Below are 22,544 nucleotides of genomic sequence, written 5' to 3' on the forward strand. Positions count from 1 at the left end.
CGTGGGGGGGGGGGGCCGGCCGGGGGGGGGGGCCGGGGGCAGTTTGCAGGCCAGCCACGCCCCTCTCGTGGTGGGGGTTCCCTCTGGGGGGCATGGCCAGCCTGGGTGAGGGGCTGAGGGCCGTTTTCAGGCTGACCACACCCCCTTCAGGGTGGGGGTTCCCCACTGGGGGGTGTGGCTGGCCTGGGCAAGAGCCTGAGGGCCATTTGCAGGCTGGCCATCCCCCATCGGGGTGAGGGTCCCGCGTGGGGCGTGGCCGGCCTGGGCGAGGGGCTGAGGGCTGTTTGGGGGCGGTTTTCAGGCCGGCCAAGCCTCCGGCTTTATCTGGAAGGACATCCAGAAGGTCTCCGGAAGGTGTCCTGGTCTAATTAGCATATTACTCTTTTATTAGTATAGATAGATAACTTGACTACATATATGTGTAGGTTTATTTCTGGGCTCTCTATTCTGTTCCATTGATCTGTTTTTATGCCAATACTATACTGTTTTGATTAATACTATAATTTAGTGTTACTAAGACTTCATGAATAACACTTCTTAAGAATATTTTCTTATGTGATACTAATGACATGGGCAAGAATTTGTGATTTAGTAGATATTTTATATTTATTTACTGGATAGTCTATAAACCCAGGGTCTGAAAATGTGATCTGTGATCTCGTAGGAGTCCCCATATTTTTTCAGAAGGTCCACAAATTAAAACTGTTTCCTAATAGTAAGACACTATGGGCCTTTTTTCCTGTGTTGATATTTGTAACATATATCTGATGCTGTAAAAGTAATGAAAGGTGAAATTGCCAGTGTCACCAAATTGTACTGATAGTGTATTTCTTCACTGTCACACAATTTTATCTAAAGAGCCAGTTTCATTAAGAATGTCATTGATGAAGCAATAAAAATTATTAATTTTATCACATCTCAACACTGTGTATACAACTTTTAATTATTCTGTGTGATGGAATGGGAAGTATGCATGAGGCACTTCTGTTGTGTTGCTAGCTTTACTTGTAATAGTGGCTGACAAACTGTGGTTGCTCAGACTTGATTATTGGCATACATTTTCTAAAAACTGAAACAAGTTATTTGATCCCTGACAGTATTTGTTGCTAATAATAAAATTAGAGCTTTTCAGTGAGTTAGAATTTTAGAAAACTTTTATCACTGACCTTAACAGATTTGTAATTCTTAAAAAATCAGTTGAAGTTGGTGGTGATGTTAATGAATGTGATTTTGATACCATGTAATGAAATATGTCAACATTTGGAAGATCTGCATAATTCAGTGAAGCAACTGTTTCCAAATGATCAGTGCATGATGTTACAAAATGATGCATGGATCTATTCAAAATACAGAATAGATCAATGGATTTTAAGTAACAAAGGGTAAAAAGTTCATTTGTATGGTTTCAGATTTTACATTGCAAGTGACCTTTAAAAAACTATCACTTGTTAAGTGTTGGTGTTGTTATCAAAGAAGAATATCCACAGTTATTTGAAAAAAAGTTAAAATATTTCTTTCTTTCTAACTAAATATCTTTTTGAGGCCAGATGTGTTTTTTCATATGCATCAACCAAAACAACATATTACAACATATTGAAAACCTAAGCAGATATGAGAAAACAACTATTCTCTATTAAATCAGAATTTAAAGTTTTGTAAAAATGTGAAACATTGCCACTCTTCTAAGTTTTTTTGAAAATATAATTATTTTTCATAAAAGTGTGTTATTTAAGTTAACATGAGATGGGTTTATTGTTATTTGAACATGACTTAATACATAAATATTTTGTTAGTTTTAATTTTTAACATGGTAAATATCAATAGATATAACCCATATAAAAAGCTTTATTAAGATACTTTTTTAAGAGTATAAATGTGTCCTGAGACCAAAATGCTTGACAACTTCAGCTATAAATTTAAAATTTTTAAATATTTATATTTTTTGTGTACATAAGTGAAGAAGTAGAAGAATTTACCTTGTGAATTTCTTTGCTTTGCAGGTAACATGTATTCTGGGTTTTTGTTGTTGTTTTTGGTCTACTTCTCCATCCGGACGTTTAGACTTGAAACTCTACAATTTAGCAAAGCAAAAACTGAATTGTTTTGTAAGCCTGTTGTTAATACACTGTTTTTAGCTACAATCTCAAACATTTTATTTGGCATAGCAATTTACATTTTTTTAAATGTTGTTTCTTCTTAGCCTCTACGACTTGATATCAAGAGAAAGCTAACTGCTCGGTCTGATCGAGTTAAGAGTGTGGATTTGCATCCCACAGAGCCATGGATGTTAGCGAGTCTTTACAATGGCAGTGTGTGTGTTTGGAATCATGAAACACAGGTAGGAATTTTTAAGGACTTTATTAGAAATGCTGTGTTAGACTATGTTTATAATGAGAAAGAAGAACTATAGCAGAGTCCAGTAGCTATGTTCAGATTGCTTTCTCAAATTGTTACAAAGAATTTTCAATAAAGAGGAACATAGCTTGTGGGAGACACTGTTCTGGGCTTGTATAGTGCAGTATTTAAATGTTAAATTATTATGTATGGAGCATTAGTTTTTCTTTGAGATTAAGGAAACCGACACCAATATGAGTACTTGCTCCAGAGAAAGTAATTAATAGTACTTAATTTTCCATTTAGTGAATATTTTAACAAACTCAAGAATGGGATTTTCAAGTTTTTCTCCCAGTGCTTAATATGGTATGTAGATAACTTTCAATCAGCCATACAAATTTTAAATTACATCAGAGAAATATTTGTAGTCAGCTTTTGATTACGCATATTAGAATATGCATTTTACAGAATATTTGCCTTAAATGCTTGTTTTGTTCTCTTTTTCATATGAGTAAATAATGTATTCTTCAAATTAGTTTATCTCATATTTTCTAATCTTTCGTGACCATCCTTAATCTTTTTCTTTCAAAGTACAGAACATATAGTCAGCACTTTACCATACAGTTATGTCTGCTTATACAGTAATTATCCGCAATGTCCAAGGTTAAGTTATTAAATACAGATAAAAATTCACATATTCACATTTGAGGAATTTAAGATAGCAAAATAGGCTGAGGGAACCAAGGTCAGGAGTAAACCGAAAAATACTGTTACAGCTTTATATCACTATAATGAAACAATAATGACTGCACACTAAAGACGCCATTGGTGACATTTTATGCACATTAACACTTAGTTCTCTGCTGCATCCATGTGCCTAAAATATTACCTGACCCATTGTAAGTGCTCAATAATTTTTTGTTGAACTAATGAATAATAAACATTCCATTTATTACTATATTACTATTGCTTGATCTCTGTCTTCTGCAATTTCAGAGCTTTATCTTGTGAATTCCTTTTGCCTTGATGCAGATATCTGCATTCTGTTTCATGTGGTTTTCTTTTCTTTTTGGTCTACTTTTTCATCTAAATGTTTGAAACCTTTCTGATTTTATGCTTAACAGATATGCTGATGCTTCCCTTCACCCCCACCACACTTCCTACTTCTTTCTAGGGATCCCCTCTGTCGGCTCCATTTAGCTATCTCTCAGCTCTGTACTAATTTCTAAAACCTTGGTGTATTTCCCTTACCCTTCTCTAGGCTTTACTGTAACATAATTCTACTTTAGGCCATCTACTTTGCCTTGATTTTCTCTTTTGTACCCTTCTGTGCCCTGCAAGGCCATTTGCTTGTGCTTTCATAATTTATCTCATCAGTAGTAAATTGTTTAATTTTCTTTTTTTCAAGAATGGAGGTACTATAAGGGCAGGGATTATCCTAGTCTTAGTTCCCACTATTGCTCCAAGTGCATACCTGGCAGTCAGGCTCATTGTGCGTACTCAGTCTTTGTTGAATGGTTGATCTATTTTTGGTTTTCCCTGATTTTGTTCTTTCCTGTTTATCACCAACAGGAGTCACTTACCACTCATGTATAATTGGAAGCAAAATTCTTGAAAAAAATAAAAAGGGTTTTGGAAATGAATTCAAATGTACTTGAACTTCAAGTAAGAAGATATATACTTTTTAAGGTGGTGGCTACAATGGTTAAAAAATCAGTATGTTAGAATTTGAAGCCATCCTGCTAATTAAATGATATGGGCAAGCCTTTCAACCATGTTGAGGCTCAGTTTACTTATCTGTAGTGAAGATGAGATTGTTTCCTTCCCTGCATCACAAGCTTGTCAAAAGGGTTAAATCAGATTGGGTAAAATTGTGTATGAGACCTGTGTGTTTTAGAGTAAGGAGACCAGCTCTCATGTCATCTTTACCAACTACAGCATTTAACGTGGACCTGAACCTTGACTATTGGTTCTACAGCTGTTTTATTTTTACTGCTCACCAGATCCCTGGATTTGTTGGCTCCTCGTGAGTTTTAGTGAATTTGTCTGTGATCTTATAGATTGTATTTCTATCTGTTCTCAGTGTCCCTGTCACAGTTAACTGGTAGCAGCTGTACAGGTTGGAGTTAATGTCCCCAATTATTCAATATTTGAAGAAGCTTCCCAAACCAGAGTAGTAGGCTTAACAGTTCTGATGAACTAGTCCCTATTCTTTTTGTTTCATTCACATGGTTAATCAGTCAGTAAAATGTGCTGTTTTTATTACTCTATGGTACGAAAAAAGAGATTGAAAAACGATAGTTTGATTTTTCAGAATTTTAAAGAACAAGGAATCACAGTGGGAGAACAAAGAAATGCATTCATCCCTGCTCTTTCTAGGAGTGTCTCCTAGTTTTTTACCTTTATCCTGTGTATATTACTCCTTTTGGAGCAGCTTGAAGGAACATCTACATCACTGTTTCTCTTTAGTTATTTCACTAAAAAGAGATAAATAACATTTGTATGGAAGCATACGCTGAAGTGTACAAAAGAATTGTTTCTTGTTTGTGAGTTTATTTTATGAGTTTATGGGTTTCATTTTAAAAAGAAGAAACTAGGAGCTAGTTCATTGAACAGATACTTATAACACACTGGTTGTTTTCCGGTCAGTGTTTTAGACTCTGGGAATATAGTGGTGAACAAGATTCCTGCCCTCAGAGAGCTTGGCAGGAAGGATTGATATTAAACACATAATTATAGTGGTGCTAAGTTATAATAGGGAAGTATAAGATCCATTGGGCGGGTTTTCAGGCAGAGGGAACAGGAGTAAAGGTAAGTTTGGGAGTAGCCAAAGATGAAGCTAGAGAAGTAGGGAAATGCTGGAGCACAGAGGATCTGGAATTTCATCTTGTGAACATTCACTTTCTTTTATTTTTTATAAGTATTTTAACTTTGAACCTGTTAAAAAAAAAGATCTATTTCTTTTTAACTTGACTGCTGAGCTTTCATATTTTAGCCTAATAATATTTTTAAATTAGATGTTTAAAATAGAATAGATTTTTCAGTTATTTTCCCATAACTCAAAGTGTATATTCTTGTTAAATTTTAAAGACGCTGGTAAAAACATTTGAAGTATGTGACCTTCCTGTTCGAGCTGCAAAGTTTGTTGCAAGAAAGAATTGGGTTGTGACAGGAGCGGTAAGTAATTATATGAATTTCTAATCCCATTTTCTGAATTGGTCAAAGATTATGTAAATTAGTTGCAGAATTCTGATTCTTGATTTGTTTTGTAAATTAGTGCAATGTTTTGAAGCATGGGCTTTATACCCCGAGCCTGTAGTATATTTTTTCATGCAATTTACTTCATAACAGTAATGATAGTTTTTAAATTTCCATTTCTAGGATGACATGCAGATTAGAGTGTTCAATTACAACACTCTGGAGAGAGTTCATATGTTTGAAGCGCACTCAGACTACATTCGCTGTATCGCTGTTCATCCAACCCAGCCTTTCATTCTCACTAGCAGTGGTAAGAGGTGACCTCTTTTGGTCATGTGCATCTCTTAGAGTAATTTATTTTCATTCACTGAGACATGTAATTCTTTACTGCTGCTACAAGTAGAGTTCTAATTCCAAGCAGCCTTTAAACTATTTAAATCCATTAACTTGATATCGATGCTGCGTACTTTTTATATTTTAATGAAATATCAACTCTATTTAGGATTTGTATAGCAGAATTGCTTCAATTCCCTGTCAGGGACGATCTGAAGGTCTAGATGCTTAAACATCTGAACAGACAGCTCATTTACATGCTGATGAGGGAGCTTTGGGCAGATTGCCATATACCCTAGTCAGTTTTACCTTTATGTTCAGACTAGTTTGCTCCTTGGTATTATGTATAAAACAGTGGACCTTTTGGAAGGCAATTAAAACAAGTTGCACTGAATTGGTAATATCTCTTTGAAACATTTTTAAGTTAAAAATTGAGAAGTAATTCAAAACTTTTAAAACCAATCTTGTAGCATAAGAGAACTGCTTATTCCCTAATAGTCATTGCCATCATTGTTCAGTCATATTTACATTCTTTTTTTTTTAGTGTTTTTATTGATTTTTTTAGAGAGGAAGGGAGAAGGATAGAGAGATAGAAACATTGATGAGAGAGAAACATCATTGATGGGCTGCCTCCTGTACGCCCCCCCACAGGCGATCTAGCCCTCAACCCAGGCATGTGCCCTGACCAGGAATCGAACCAGTGACCTGTTGGTCCCTAGATAAACACTCAACCGCTGTACTACACCACCCGGGCCATACTTACATTCTAATCAAACTTGCATTACTCTTTTGTCATCCTGTAAAGCTCAGAGTCTGTCTTAAATTTTTCCATGAAATTTTTATATTTGTTATTAGTAATTTCTCTATTTTATCTCTACTTTTCTGAAGAGAGTTAAGTTTATTCTTAGAATAAATAAGGATTTTGAAATATCTACTCAAATCTGACACTGTTTCTGTAAGTCATAAAATGATTGGTGTTCTGCTGCCTTAAAAGGCTCAGAGATTTCTTATTTCTGAATGAAACAAACAGAAATTGCAATTAACTTGAGAATTTCTTTTGGCCTAGATGACATGCTTATTAAGCTCTGGGACTGGGATAAAAAATGGTCTTGCTCACAAGTGTTTGAAGGACACACCCATTATGTTATGCAGATTGTGATCAACCCCAAAGATAACAATCAGTTTGCCAGCGCATCTTTGGACAGAACTATCAAGGTAGGGTGTTTACTGTTTGTGTCAGTTATGATTATTGGTGAAATGCAGTGGTTTTAGGTATTGTACTCCCTGCTGCCCAGAAAGTTGTTCCCATCTTTGAAGTTTCTCTCAATAGCTCATTTTGAAGTCAAAATAGGACTTCATTTTGATCCAGAAAGGCATATTCTGTTTAGAAAAAATATTGTGGCAACTCAGTGTTCTTAATGAAGAGGTGTTTTACCATGTGGAAGCGATATTTTGTAAGACTTTTAAACCTCTACAAACCCAGAATTTTAAAAATGCCCATATCTTCTCTTGGTTACTATTTCCTCTCCTTTTAGTGTATTTGTTGTTGACCTTTGCTGATTATGAATCTGTTTATTATTTAAATTTTATCTGCCTCTATTCTCTTTTTCTTACTCTATTTCTCCATACTGCTGCCAGATAACTTTCCAAAACATGGATTCTAACTTACCAGTTGCCAACCTAAGGATAAAATTCAAATGCCTAATGTAGAATACAGTGGCTTCTCAGCTAATATTAGAGATGTCTCTTATTACCCTGGTCTAGCCACCATTCTCTATACTAGTAGATACCATGAATATTCACAGAACCTTACCTTATTTAGCCATTCCCTGTGCCTGCAATACGCTTTACTCTCCCTTTCTGATTTATTTTCCTCTGGTGAATTACTCATCCTTCAAGGCTTAGCACAGTTATTTACTCTGAGACGCTCTCCAGGCATCCATGCTCATCCCATTCATTCCATTGCCTTTTGCCTCTCCTAATGGCCTTCACATTGAATAATAATGTGCCTTTGGAAATTTTTATTCCCTGAAATGTTGATGTTTGGGGCAGGAACTGTGTGTCACCCTCCTTCCCCAAACAGATGCTAAAAATGTATTGCAGTCAGTGCACTCATATTCCTTTTTCCATTACAATATTTAACATATCTCTGTGCATAGATTTAAAATGACATATTGCATTAACTTTTGCTTACACGTGTATGCTTATATAACATTTTTTCTTTTATACATAACTAGAGGCCCAGTGCACAAAAATTTGTGCACTCGGGGAGGGGGGTGGTCCCTCAGCCCAGCCTGTGCCCTCTCGCAGTCTGGGACCCCTTAGGGGATGTCCACCTGCTGGCTTAGGCCCGCTCCCTGGGGGGAACGGGCCTAAGCTGGCAGTCAGACATCCCTCTGGCAGCCTGGAAGCCCTCGGGGGATGTCCACTTGCCAGCAGGGAGCAGGCCTAAGGTGCAGTCAGACATCCTTAGCGCTGCTGAGGAGGCGGGAGAGGCTCCCACCACCACCGCTGTGCTGGCAGCCATCAGCCTGGCTTGTGGCTGAGCATAGCTCCCCCTGTGGGAGCGCACTGACCACCAGGGGGCAACTCCTGCATTGAGCGTCTGCCCCCTGGTGGTCAGTGTGTGTCATAGTGACCAGTCATTCCCAGTCATTCTGCTGTTAGGGTCAATTTGCATATTACCTTTTTATTATATAGGATGTTGTATGTTAATTGTTTGACAATTTAATTATTATTAAATGTTATATGTCTGAACATCTTAAGGTTTTGACCTTACTCTTTTTTCCTTTCATTGCATTGTCCTTGCTTTTGATATGGGTTGGAAACTTTGAATTAAACTTAGTGATTAATTTTTTTCACTAAATTTGGTATATCTTGAGAATAAGAATTGTCTTGTCTTTGGCTGTAGTAATTTGTTGTATACAGTACTTGGCAAACATTTGTTTACACATCTTTATATTTCTCACAGGGTCTCCCAATATATTTGGCACTTATTAAATATTTGTAAAGATAAAGTCAATACTAATGCTGTAGTAATGTTTGACTACTTTCCCATACTTTCACTTAAGCAGTAATTTTCTCCTTTCAATAGATCTTATTAAATTTCATTAGCTTTATATTAAATCTCTCATAAAATCATTTTCTACCCTTAAAGTTGTTCTCAAAGTGTAGCCTGTGGGTCACCTGGTGTGTCTGTTAAAAATCTAGTTTCCTGGGCTCATTATAGAGCCACTGAATCATAATTGCTAGGGATTAAAGCCTGGAAATTGGCATTTTCAGATTATACCATAATGATTCTGCCTCCTGGAAATTCAGGTAAAGTGAGAAAGAACAAAGACAAATGGGTGGAAAGAATGAACATTCTTTAGCTTCTCTCTCCTGGGCTTTCACATTTTACGTACGCTTTCACATTTTACATACTTTGTCAGAGGTATGGTAGAGCTGTCTCCTGAATAGCAAGACCCCATACTGACTGGCAGGTGCTGTTGCTCTCTGAAGGTGTGGCAGCTGGGCTCTTCATCACCAAACTTCACTTTGGAGGGACATGAGAAAGGCGTGAATTGCATTGATTACTACAGTGGTGGCGACAAACCATACCTTATTTCAGGTGCAGATGACCGTCTGGTTAAAATATGGGACTATCAGGTACATTTCTTTTATAACTTTACTTGACATATGTAAGATGTGCTTCTTACTGTTTCTTATAGGACAGTTAAAACTTGGATTGTTGAACTCTGTTCATAGTGTAATAACTTAAGGCCTTAGTATTTTACCTAAACTGTGGTCCCAGAATCTCCCATAAAAATGAAAACAAATGTCTAACACAATTTAAAAATAAAATGCTGTCATATTTATTTAATAGTAGAAATTAGAAATTTTGGGCTCCTGGCTGCCAGAGCGCTCACATAGGCACTCAGAAGTCATCACACGGGGCACCGAGGATTGCAGTGCGTGTGGCCCCAGCAGCTGGTGTGGGATTGAGTCAGTTGTGAGATCCAGAGCTGCTGACCCAGCCGGTAGCCTACCAACCCAGGACATAATGGTGGGCGCTGGGATGTGGGAGTCGTGAACTGGCCACATCATAAGAGCTTGGCCAAGCCATAGCCCCCATAGTCTCCCGTCCCCAGCCAGCAAACTGCCCCCACGGCCACGCCCCTGACCCTGTACCTGCACTGCTCTGCACTGTCTGATGGCATCTGCCTCTGGTGCCGTGGCGGAACACAAGCAGATCCTGGTCCTCCACCTTCCCACAGAGCTCAGCCTTTACAGAGGTAGGCACTACAAATCTTAAGTTGTGAAATCCATCCGCTAGGATACTGTGTGAGGCCCAACAGTGGAATTATTGATCCGGGCTGACTGTGATAGTTTCAGTAATGCTGCAGCCTTTTCACTATGATCCTAATGAAGAGTAAACACAAGTTTATGGTACAATTTTTGCTCCACCAAACATTTCAGATATAGGCACTGTGTGAAAAGAGGCAAAAACCTAATGCATTAATGGATTCTAAATTGAGGTGTGTTTTTGAAATGCCAAGGAAAATGATAAATTGAATGATATGGAACCTAGCAAAGCTGTTCCGCTGAGTGCATCTAAACAAGATGGACCCATGCCAAAACCGCAGTGTTTCATTCAGTGATACTGAAACAAGGAAATTCATGGAAGTGTAAAAGACTTCAGGGAGAAATGATGAAGCTGTTAGAAGAAAATCGACAGCTGAGAGATGAAGGCTTAAGGCCCAGAAAAGTAGCACACTCAGATAAACCTGGATCAACCGCACTGCATCCTTCAGCGATAGTGCCACCAGTCCTTTTCCTTCACTTCTTGTAATTGCAGCCATTTTCATTGGGTTCTTCCTAGGGAAATTCATCTTGTTGAGTGAAGCATGCAGAGTGCTATTTCTTGTATTTTCTCTTGACCAGATAAAGATTGGTTTTCCTACCATTTCACTGGTAATGTGCCCCCCAGTGACCACTTTTTATGTGTGTACAGCTTCATATAGGCTTTGCCTTTAATCTCTTACGGTTAGAAAACACAATAAAAACAAATTGTGTATTACCAGATCACTAGCAGATGTCAGTTGCACATTTAGTCATTTATGAAATTCACAAAAAAAGAAATGTTCATTCTTAGTGGTTTTAATAAGAGTTCAAGAATTGTTCAGTCTTGTAAATATTTTAATAATCCCTTTAAATTTTATCTGTTGCTCTTCTCAAAATATTATTTATTTAGATTACTAATGTCACTCATTCAGGAAATGCCAAGAGGTATTCTGTGAGGAAATGGTACCTCTTACAATGTAAATTTTCTCCTTCATCTTTGCTAATATCATGGCAGAATTTTTCTTTAATATATTTTTATTGATTTCAGAGAGAGAGAGAAGAGAGAGAGAGAGAGAGAGAGAGAGAGAGAGAAAGAGAAACATCAATGATGAGAATCCTGCACACCCCCTACTGGGGGTGGATCCTGCAACCCGGGCATGTGCCCAGACTGGGAATCCAACCGTGACCTCTTGGTCCATAGGTCAACACTCAACCCTTGACCCACACCGGCTTGGCTGACAGAACTTTTCTTATCCCTTGTGAGGCAGTTATTGACTAAATTTTTCCATCCTTCTAATCCTGTCCCATGGTATTTCACATTAAAAGAAAGAAAACTATTAACAGATTAAAAAAAAAATTTATCATTATAATTAATGTGAATTCTTAAATCCTTTAGTATCATCCTGGGCAGGCTTCTGTTTATATTTGAAAACTAGCAGATGAATGAATGATGTCATGATATAGCCATGAAACAACCATTTTGCCACATAGACTCTTATAAGCCTAGTTATGAACTCTTGTTACTATAGTTTTTATCTTCAAGATTTTGTTAAATTTATTTATTTATTTTTTGCTTCTCACATAACAATTTCCCTGAGCAGTTTAATAAAATGAGACCTAGAAGACCATTTTTGTATTTAAATACAGGATAAAAGCATTCAAGATACTTAAGAATTTAGGGGAAAATACTCAGATGCAAACCAGAGATCATGTGTGTGTGTGTGTGTGTGTGTGTGTGTGTGTGTGTGTTCATTTTTAAGTGTGATATATACATTTACATTTGCCTGTACTATGAAATAATAAGAGGAAATATGTATACACAAGATAATTCTATTTCAAGAATGTCTATACTGAAAACTATTTAGATTGTCATCACCACTATAATTTATATGTCTATGCACTGGCAAAATTAAGGATGAAATAGTTACTTGTTTTTCACTACAGAATAAAACATGTGTGCAGACACTGGAGGGACATGCCCAAAATGTGTCTTGTGCCAGTTTTCATCCTGAGTTGCCAATCATCATCACAGGTTCAGAAGACGGTAAGTTGGAAATGTATGCTTATAATTACTAAGTGGATATTTAGGTCAGGTAGACCCCTGCATTGTAATTGGAGTTTTCCAATAAATTTTAATATTTTTTATTTGAGTAGAATACTTAAACTATAAAAGAGTAAAGGAATGGCATCATCATCCTAATGTGTTTTGACTCTATTACTCAAATAAGAGGACATCTAGAAGTCCTAGAGAAAAACTGAACAAACCTGTTCTTTGGTGCATAAAACCTGGGGTCAAATTCAGGTTCTGCCACCTCATGGATATGGCTTGGGCGAATTATGAATTGGGAATAGACATACCTACCTCAGAGGATTACAGTGAGAGGATGAGGAGAAATCACATGTATAAAGCACCTGGCACACAGTAAGCACTGTAGCCAGCAGGTTATTAACTCACATTAAAATGACATTTCTTAGTTGATTATTAATTTTCTATTACTAATTTATTTATGTCACTTTATAAAAAGTTAAGCTACCATGTCAGGAAGTGTTTCCTGTTTGCATCTGGTTCACCTGACAGTTCATTGTTGGATATTCAAATTAAAAGCGAGTATTCCCATCCTTCTTTTTAGGAACTGTGCGTATATGGCATTCAAGTACATATCGCCTTGAGAGCACATTGAATTATGGAATGGAGAGGGTGTGGTGTGTGGCCAGTCTGAGAGGGTCCAATAATGTCGCTTTGGGCTATGACGAAGGGAGTATCATTGTTAAGGTAATCACTAATTATACCGTCTCTGAATAGGTGAGCATCGGGGAAGCAATCATTGTTTTTAGTACAGTCATTTTCCAAGTCACCAGTTTTGTTAAACTGCTACTGCTTTTATTAAGCACAAGAGAGTAAGCACTGGAGGTTTGGAGCGGAAGAAAGGAAATGTTTGTTTTGTTGTGGTTTTGCTTTTCCTTTTCATTGCTAAGAGTCATTTGTCATTCTTCCAGCTTGGTCGGGAGGAACCTGCCATGTCCATGGATGCCAATGGAAAGATAATTTGGGCCAAGCATTCAGAAGTCCAGCAGGCCAACCTAAAAGCAATGGGCGATGCTGAAATTAAAGATGGAGAAAGATTGCCACTGGCAGTAAAGGATATGGGCAGTTGTGAAATATACCCTCAGACTATTCAGCACAATCCTAATGGGCGGTAAGCTGTCACCAAAATCTCCTTTTGAGCTTCTGTGTGTGCCAGAGCAGGTTTGAGGAGCCACAGAATGTACACTCCTCCCTGTGGTGGGCATCCCTCACTGAGCTCTTGCCCTGGCTGCACAATGCTCAGCACAGCTGCCAGCAGCCATACCAGTGGATCGACGTGGCATGCCAGGTAACACATACTTGCCTTCCTGGCCTGGTCCCACCACACAATTTTGAACAGTTACTCTTATTCAGATGTGTTGGGTTTGTGTCCTTGTGGTCCTTTGAGAGCAAGGGTCATGTCTTACCCTGAGGCGCAGTAGGTGCCCTCTTAATATTTGCTGACTCAGTGCTCTTAAGAAGAAAAGCTGGCTCTGAGATTATATATATATACACACACACACACATACATATTAGTATGTCTTTTGAAAAGTTTTGGGATTGGCAATAACTTTTTTTTTTTTTGGTAATTTGAACCATCAGTTCTATTTCTCTCGTAAGATTTATAAATCACCAAACATTTTATGAGAGAAGAGTTGCTAGCACAATGAATTTAAGCCTGTGGAGCTTTAAAATTTATTTTAGCCCAGCAGGTGTCACTCAATGGTTGAGTGTCAACCCATGAATGAGGAGATCACAGTTCGATTCCTGGTCAGGGCACATGTACGGGTTACTGGCTCGACCTCCAGTAGGGGACATACAGGAGATAGCTGATCGATGATTCTCATCATTGATGTTTCTATCCATCTCCCTCTCCCTTCCTCTCTCTGAAATCAATAAAAACATATAAAATAATTATTTTACAGTAGATGTGGGCATTTTATAATATTGTCCTGAGTATTAAAAAAAAGACAAAGTATGTAAACCAAGTATGCTGCCTAGTTCACTAAGTGGTATTTGTAAAAAAGTCTTTTTATGAAGATTAAGAACACATTATATATTTTCTCTTTAATATCAAAAGACATTTTTTGCTGTAAGTTTTGCATTCACCTTTGGCAGTCCAATAACAGCCAATACAGTGTTCTAAATTAGAAATTGTAAAGAGTTGCTTTATATCTATTGAGAAAATTTTGACTATGCAACATTCTATTTATACTCATTATTTAAATGCTAGAATATCCTGTTTATTTTGATAAATTTAACATTCATTAAAAACTGGAGTGAGATTTATTTTTTTATATTTTTATTGATTTCGGAGAGAAGGGGAGAGGGAGAAGGAGAGAAACATCAATGATGAGAGAGAATCATTGATCAGCTGCCTCCTGCACACCCCCCACTGGGGGTCGAGCCCCCAATCTGGGCATGTGCCCTTGACTGGAATTGAACCCCGGACCCTTCAGTCCACAGGCCAACACTCTATCCACTGAGCCATACCAGCTAGGACTGGAGTGAGATATTTTTTTCATTTGAATGATCAGGGGTATTTTGTTTGTTTTTTTAAAAAATATATTTTTATTGATTTCAGAGAGGAAGGGAGAGGGAGAGAGAGAAACATCAGTGATGAGAGAGAATCATTGATCGGCTGCCTCCAACACACCCCCTACTGGGGATTGAACTGCAACCTAGCATGTGCCCTGGCCTGGAATCGAACCTGGGACCCTTCAGTCTGCAGGCCGACGCTCTGTCCACTGAGCAAAACCGGCTGGGGCTGAATGATCAGTTTTAAAATGAAGATAGTCTTGCATAAGATAGTGCCTTTTTTTTTTTAATGTTTTCTTATTGGTTTTTATAGAGAGGAAGGAAGAGGGATAGAGGGACAGAAACATCAATGAGAGAAACATTGATTGGCTGTCTCCTGCACACTCCCCATCGGGGATCAAGCCTGCAACCCAGGCATGTGCCCTGACTGGGAAATGAACAGTTCATGGATCGATGCTCAACCACTGAGCCACAATGGCAGGGCAAGATAGTGCCTTCTTATGGTGTAAATGTAATGAGCAAAGCGCTAGGCATCTTGGTGTGCAACAAATACTGGTTAAATTATTGGAATCCTCCCTATGCATCTCAGCTATTCTCATCCTCCTGTTGATAAGAGAAAGCCACTACAGCAGTAACCCATCTTCATAGTGGGTTTTGGATTTGTTGGGTAGAATATATCTAGCTCTGTATTCAAAGAAATGTATAACTTTAAAAGATATTAGGTTCAGTTGTAACCGTCAACTGAAATAACATTTGTTATTAAAAATATTTTACATAAATATGAATCATTATTTCTTGTACATGTCATTGGTCCTCTAATTCCCTTCCCGGCTTCCATAATTTCTAGATTTGTTGTGGTTTGTGGTGATGGCGAGTATATCATCTACCCAGCAATGGCTTTGAGAAACAAGAGCTTTGGGTCTGCCCAGGAGTTTGCATGGGCCCATGATTCTTCAGAGTAAGTAGACTGTGTGATTTCCAGCTTGCCCTGATTGCAAATGCTGTTCTGTGTGTGGTTGGGTCAGAGAGGTTCTTGAGGGCAGTGTGTGCTTTGCTTCTCCGTGTTAAAGAACAGCTCTCACCAGAGCTGCCTGTTGGAAGGGTAGAGTCAGAGGCAGCTGTGCAGCATGAGTGCCTTTGCCCTTTCTATGTGCAGTACTGAGCTGGCTCCCTCAAACTGACCTAATCATCCCATTAACTGGGGACCCAGTACCCATTTCCTTGATGGGAGCCCATTGCCATGCCTGGTGCTTATGGGTGCAAGGCACAGTAGGCCCTCAAATCAGGTCTTTGGCAAGTGACCTGGGTGACCCTGTGACCTGGCGTCCCAAGGTGCTGCTGCCCCTTTATGAGCTGCCTGAGGGAGATGCTATAATCTGATGTCATCTTGACGAGAACTTCATTGAATCTTTTTAAAAATACATTTTCTTTTATTTCCCATTCTTAATAAAACAAATTCTATCTTAATTCATAATGTCCATAAAATGTTCTCATTAAAAACAGGAAAAGAAAACACTTAACTCTGAATTATACTAGAAAGTCTCCGACCGGTTCCTTTTTTATTCCAGTTTGGTGCTTGTGATAAACATTAGGGCTTTGTCGTTGTTAGACCACACACAGAATTATATCTTCAGTTTTCTTAGTTTTGTTTCCCCATATTTTGTGTTGCCTCAGTATTGTGTAATAAGATGTATTTAAAAAATTTTTTTAACAAAAAAGATTCACTGACAGATAAGGAATTGTTTTGATCTTTTCAGAAATTTTCTAAATACACTCATTCATGAACAGTTCCCTATACTAAAAGGTACTTTGTTATCATTTAAGCAAAATTATAGTTCCTGAATTGCTTACCTCTCTCAACATACCGCTGCCTCTCGTGTGGTAGTTCGCCTTTTTCAGCTTTATCCAGCCAAGACACTGCACTGTTCAGCATCTTTTCTGTCTTGAGCACAGCACTTGTCAATGAATATTCTTGAATATCCAGCAACGGCCACAGCCCCTCTTTTCAAGAGGCCTGAATATATGCAATTTTCTTAAGTTTTTGCCAAGCATGGTTGACTAGTGAACCACTTATGAAAGTTGTTTTTTATTTTTTAAGTCACTTTTACTGAAGTATAATTTATACAAAATATTTTAAGTGTACATTTCAGTGAAATTAAACTGATGTATGCAGACTTTAACCATCAGCACAATCAAGATACAGAACATTTCTGTCACCTCAAAAATGTCCCCATGTTTCCCTTAGCAGTCAGCACTCACCCCTACTCCCAAGCCCCAGGCAAATACTGATCTGCTTTTTTGTCACCATATAGATCTGTCTTCTTTAGAGCTTTGTATAAATGGAGTTACATGGTGTACACTCCCTTGTCTGGCTTATTTTACTCAGCAGTGTTTCTGAGATTCATCCATGGTTTCATGAATCAGTAACTGGTCATTGTTTTGCAGAGTAGTATTCCGTTGTACAAATATACCACAGTTGGTTCAATAATTCACCTAATGGTGGACATTTAGGTCTTTTTCAGTTTCTAAAATAATTTGTAAGCCCTAGTAATCTGTGTAATAGTGTGAAACCCATTCATAATTTGTCCAACTGTTCACTGAACTCTTAAGGAAAAATTATATTAGCAAATCTTTAAATATTTTATATTTATGCATAACTATATTTGAAGATACTTGTAACATTTGATGGAATTATGATTTAGTATATAATATGCTATGTTTGCCTTCTGTTTTTCCTCCCAGGTATGCAATAAGAGAGAGCAACAGTGTTGTAAAGATATTTAAAAACTTTAAGGAAAAAAAATCATTTAAACCAGATTTTGGAGCTGAAAGTGAGTGTTATTTTTACATGATACATTTTTAGAAGCTTTGTAATGGCTCGATTACCATCTAAGTAAAAACCTTTTTGTTCTTTTCAGGTATCTATGGAGGCTTCTTATTGGGGGTCAGATCTGTAAATGGCTTAGCTTTCTATGATTGGGACAATACAGAACTCATACGCAGAATTGAAATTCAGCCCAAACATGTGAGTTCCCTCCATTGTTTTGGGAATGTGTGTCTCTGGGTCCCTGTACCCTGCAGTCCCTGTTCCGTTGTGTTGGGCATAGCACCATTTACCCCAGGACTGCTTAGCAGCTCGGAGTTGTGGTATTAAAATAAGGCAATAGCTGTTGGATATTTTGAAAAATACAAAGTTATACCAATGCCAAGCACTTTTCATGTTTTAAATGGCTCCTGCCTGACTGAGAAAAGCATGCTTTGAAGACAAAAGGTCAGAGAGTCCTTCACTTGGGAAGGCCTGAGAAGTCCCACTCATTTCAGAATGTCTTTTCCTCCTTTCCCTGATAGTGGCTGCTTAAACGTTAGGTAACCATCTCCAGTGACAAAGTTTTCTACTTTAGAACTGCCTGCTCCTTTGACAGCTTTCATTGTCAGGAAATTATCCTTGGCAGCAAGTCCACCTCCCTCGTCATGTTTCTGTCTTCTAGAGCATGCACTCTCAGTGGGCAAAGGGGCAAAAACCAGTTAGTGAGGGTTGAAAAAGCTTAACTTTCTATCTATAAAGTGTAAGTATGCATATGTATATGTATGTATTGTAACCTGTATACCATGTGCATGCATTATAAATAAACGTACAGACAGTAGTATCTGTGGTATTAAAATTTCATAGGGGAAGGTGATTATGAAAACTGTCTAAAAAGTTCAGGGGGGGATTGAAAATTGATAATGCTGGGGGGGGGGGGGGGGAAACCATTCTAGAACAATAGGGAATGGGTTTCTGCTCCTCTAAATTACAGCACATCTAGTGAACACTGATGCTCTCCTACCTGTCTCCCTACGTCTGTCCATTTCTAGGCTAAATAGAACAGCACTGCCCTGCCCACCTTCTCAAATGGATGTATATGCACACTGTATTAAATTGCTAAGTATATACTTACTATAAGATAAATCTTGTAAGACAGAAAGTGTATGCAATTTATCATATCTACGCAGAAATCCAAAATCATTTGTTTGTGTTTTTGTCATGTTGCAGATTTTCTGGTCTGACTCTGGAGAGCTAGTCTGTATTGCCACTGAGGAGTCATTTTTTATCCTTAAGTATCTGTCGGAAAAAGTCTTGGCTGCACAGGAAACACATGAGGGAGTTACTGAAGATGGCATTGAAGATGCCTTTGAGGTAATTGCGTCAGCACAACTTTAGTTTTGCTTCTGAGTGATTTATATTCTTAGAACGTCACTCATTTTAACATTTTAGTGTAAATTAGGTTTTGGGGAACTAAGCATTAAAGGAGTTACAGTAAAATGTGAAAATTAAAATATTGGCTTAGAGATCAGAGTCTAAAAGTATTTATATTTAAAAGAAATTTGTGCTTTGATTTTAGGAAATCCTTAGACTAATTTAGATTATCTTTCAGTAAAGAAATTTAGAAGGTGTTTTGGTTTTAAGACAGTTTGGTCACAGTGATTTAAATGAGCTCTCAAATGGTAAAGATAAATAATCTATTGTGGAGATGTCCTGGAAGATTTTATGAAATACTTATTATGCTGGTTTCATGTGTGTTGGGAGTTTAGATAAACACTTTTTTAATCACAGCTTTGACACAACAATGAGATTTTACATTACAAATACTCATCCAGGATTCTGTTCTTAAATGGAGAAAGCAGATAGAAATTCCAAAGATAGATTTTCTTTCTTTTTTTAAAAATACGTTTTGTTGTGTGTTTTTTATTGATTTCTTAGAGAGAGGGAGAGGGAGAGAGGAATAGAAACATCAGTAATGACAGAGAATCATTGATCAGCTGCTTCCTGCATGCCCCGTACTGAGGATCAAGCCCACAACCTGGGCATGTGCCCTGACCAGAATCCAACTATGACTTCCAGGTTCATAGGTTGATGCTCAACCACTGAGCCTCACCGGCCAGGCTAGATTTTCTTTCTTGAAATAGGATTTTGTTTTTACTCTGCCTTATCTTAATTATATTTTTTTTGTTACAGGATTTCTAATGCTGAGTAAGGTAATAATAGACTTTCTTTTTTTTTTGTAGGTTCTTGGTGAAATTCAGGAAATTGTGAAAACGGGGCTGTGGGTAGGCGACTGCTTCATTTACACAAGTTCTGTGAACAGATTAAATTACTATGTTGGAGGAGAAATAGTCACCATTGCCCACTTGGACAGGTAGCTGAGTATTGTTTTGCTTTTGCCTTAAGCATCCTAAATTTAAAAATATACTTTTTAAATAAAACCTATTGCTGGCTTATAGGAATGATAGGCCTGATTTTTCAATGTTATAGTTTTAGTAGGTTGGCAATTGCTAACCAGAATTGAGGATCAAGCCACAACCTGGGCATGTGCCCTGACCAGAATCCAACTATGACTTCCAGGTTCATAGGTTGATGCTCAACCACTGAGCCTCACTGGCCAGGCTAGATTTTCTTTCTTGAAATAGGATTTTGTTTTTACTCTGCCTTATCTTAATTATATTTTTTTTGTTACAGGATTTCTAATGCTGAGTAAGGTAATAATAGACTTTCTTTTTTTTTGTAGGTTCTTGGTGAGATTCAGGAAATTGTGAAAACGGGGCTGTGGGTAGGTGACTGCTTCATTTACACAAGTTCTGTGAACAGATTAAATTACTATGTTGGAGGAGAAATAGTCACCATTGCCCACTTGGACAGGTAGCTGAGTATTGTTTTGCTTTTGCCTTAAGCATCCTAAATTTAAAAATATACTTTTTAAATAAAACCTATTGCTGGCTTATAGGAATGATAGGCCTGATTTTTCAATGTTATAGTTTTAGTAGGTTGGCAATTGCTAACCAGAATTATATCAATCAAATGGAAAGATTTTGAGCTAGAGGCAAAATGTGGGGTGTGTATCTGTGTGTACTGATTTGGGCTAAATTAGTTTCTGTTTCTAATACAGAACGATGTATCTCCTGGGCTATATTCCTAAAGACAACAGGCTTTATCTGGGGGATAAAGAACTGAACATCGTCAGCTACTCCCTCCTGGTCTCAGTGCTGGAATACCAGACGGCTGTCATGCGGAGGGACTTCAGCATGGCTGATAAAGTCCTTCCCACCATTCCCAAGGAACAAAGGACCAGAGTCGCACATTTTTTGGAAAAGCAGGTAAGAGGTCTTATTTGCTTATTTAAGTTTTGTGTGTTTTTTAAAACCAGCAATTAAAAAGAATGTCAGTATAAATTGGAAAAACTTTAATTGCCACTGATTTCCTTATGGCAATGGAGTTTTCCTGTAAATGTAAGTCACTGTTACACTCTTCCTTCTCCTTCCCCTACATCCTTGGTACCCCATTTAAATGTTGGGGGTGATTATCAGTCTTTCCTTTCTGTAGACTTCTTTTCCATCCTGTTACTATTTTCATTTCTATACTAGAGCTTTCTTTCCTAACTGGCATTTTTTTTAATGGTAAAATACACATAACATAAAATTTAAAATGAGTGATATGTCTTTTTTTTGATGTGGTGTTTTTGTAACCAAAGTTATATGGACATGAAGTTTTACAAGGCTTATGAAAAAACAGCCCTCCCTTCCCTCTCTCATTTCTACTTTCTAGAAGTAATCACTTAATTCATTTAGCTGACTCGGTATTTATTTCCATGCTGTTTCTCAACTTTAGACATTTCCTATGACTTCCCACTCTTGCTGAGGATTTATCTGTCTTTCACCCCGTCTGCTTCTCCCACATACATGACACTTTCCTATTCCTTGTCCTTCCAATATAATTATATCATGAGTTTGAATAGATCAGTATCGGTGTTTACATTATTATGGCTATCTAAACACTGTTCATAGCTGAGCCATGTGGTATATTGTAGCTTTCCCTTCCTGCAGTTGTTTTCCCTGAAGTTAATAATTCTCTTTTTTAAACTTTGCTTTTTTTTTTTTTAATGTACTTATGATTATTCTCCCTACTCTGCTGGTTCTCCAGATTTTCCTAACATCTCCTTTCAGTATGTTTAGTCAGCTTCAGTCTGAACTGGTTTTTCTGCTCTCATCATGGATATCCCCCTTCACCATCATGTTGGGGCTCCCCTTGGCCTCTCTCTTGAGTTGGATCTATTGTTTCCTGTATCCCCTAACTTCTTACCTGGTTTTTATGTCCTCATTTTGCTGGAGCATGTCCTTCAGTAGTTTCCTGAGAAAGGGTCTATTGGGAAGTAAATTTTTTGTGACATTGACTGCTTGAAAGTGCCATTGTTCTACCCTATACCATAATTGACCACTTCACTGGATATAGAATTCAAGGTTGGGGTAGTTTTCTCTCAGAATCAAAGATATTGTTTTATTGCTTTCTAACTTCTAGTTATTATTAAAGTCTAAAGCCACTTATATCCCTGATTCTTGATACCTGATCTGTGTTTTCTCCCTGGAAGCTTTTTTTGGATCTTGTCCCTATTGTTCTGGATATCATGATGGTGGGCCTTGAAAGGGGTCAATTATTATTCATTTTGCTGGATATTAGATGAACTTTTTTAACTGGAGTTTTAAGACGTTTCTTACGACTTCCCACTCTAGATGAAGAATCATCCTTTTCATTTTTGAGTTTTAAAAATCATTTCTCCCAATGATTTCCTTTGCTTTATAGTTTCTCTTTGTGGAATTGTTATTCAAGTGTTGGATTTCCTGAACTGGTTTTTTCATTTTGTTATTTGTGGACTTTTAAAATCTTGTTTATGGGTAAAGTTTCTCTTCTCTCTCTGAGGATATGGTAGTTTCTTTTTGTTGT

General features: G+C 37.6%; 1 protein-coding gene and 1 pseudogene across 2 annotated transcripts in view; both read left to right on the forward strand.

Moving 5' to 3' along the window:
- COPB2 (coatomer protein complex, subunit beta 2 (beta prime)) overlaps positions 1-22,544 on the forward strand; it is a 36,901-nt gene that overhangs the window by 7,437 nt on the left and 6,920 nt on the right. Inside the window, exons 2-15 of one of the 2 annotated variants that reach the window (XM_005863518.2) lie at positions 2,201-2,338; positions 5,425-5,511; positions 5,716-5,842; positions 6,932-7,080; positions 9,367-9,513; positions 12,133-12,232; positions 12,819-12,961; positions 13,186-13,385; positions 15,639-15,749; positions 17,534-17,622; positions 17,710-17,816; positions 18,825-18,968; positions 19,838-19,968; positions 20,716-20,923. In XM_005863518.2, coding sequence (XP_005863580.1) covers positions 2,201-2,338; positions 5,425-5,511; positions 5,716-5,842; positions 6,932-7,080; positions 9,367-9,513; positions 12,133-12,232; positions 12,819-12,961; positions 13,186-13,385; positions 15,639-15,749; positions 17,534-17,622; positions 17,710-17,816; positions 18,825-18,968; positions 19,838-19,968; positions 20,716-20,923 — 1,881 coding nt within the window. Of the gene's footprint in view, positions 1-2,200; positions 2,339-5,424; positions 5,512-5,715; positions 5,843-6,931; positions 7,081-9,366; positions 9,514-12,132; positions 12,233-12,818; positions 12,962-13,185; positions 13,386-15,638; positions 15,750-17,533; positions 17,623-17,709; positions 17,817-18,824; positions 18,969-19,837; positions 19,969-20,337; positions 20,469-20,715; positions 20,924-22,544 lie in introns of both variants that reach the window. The other variant, XM_005863517.2, reaches the window with a different exon arrangement.
- Positions 9,728-11,021, forward strand: LOC102246308 (annotated as a pseudogene).

This window comes from Myotis brandtii, unplaced genomic scaffold, assembly GCF_000412655.1.
Source record: "Myotis brandtii unplaced genomic scaffold, ASM41265v1 scaffold18, whole genome shotgun sequence".
Lineage (NCBI taxonomy): Eukaryota > Metazoa > Chordata > Mammalia > Chiroptera > Vespertilionidae > Myotis > Myotis brandtii.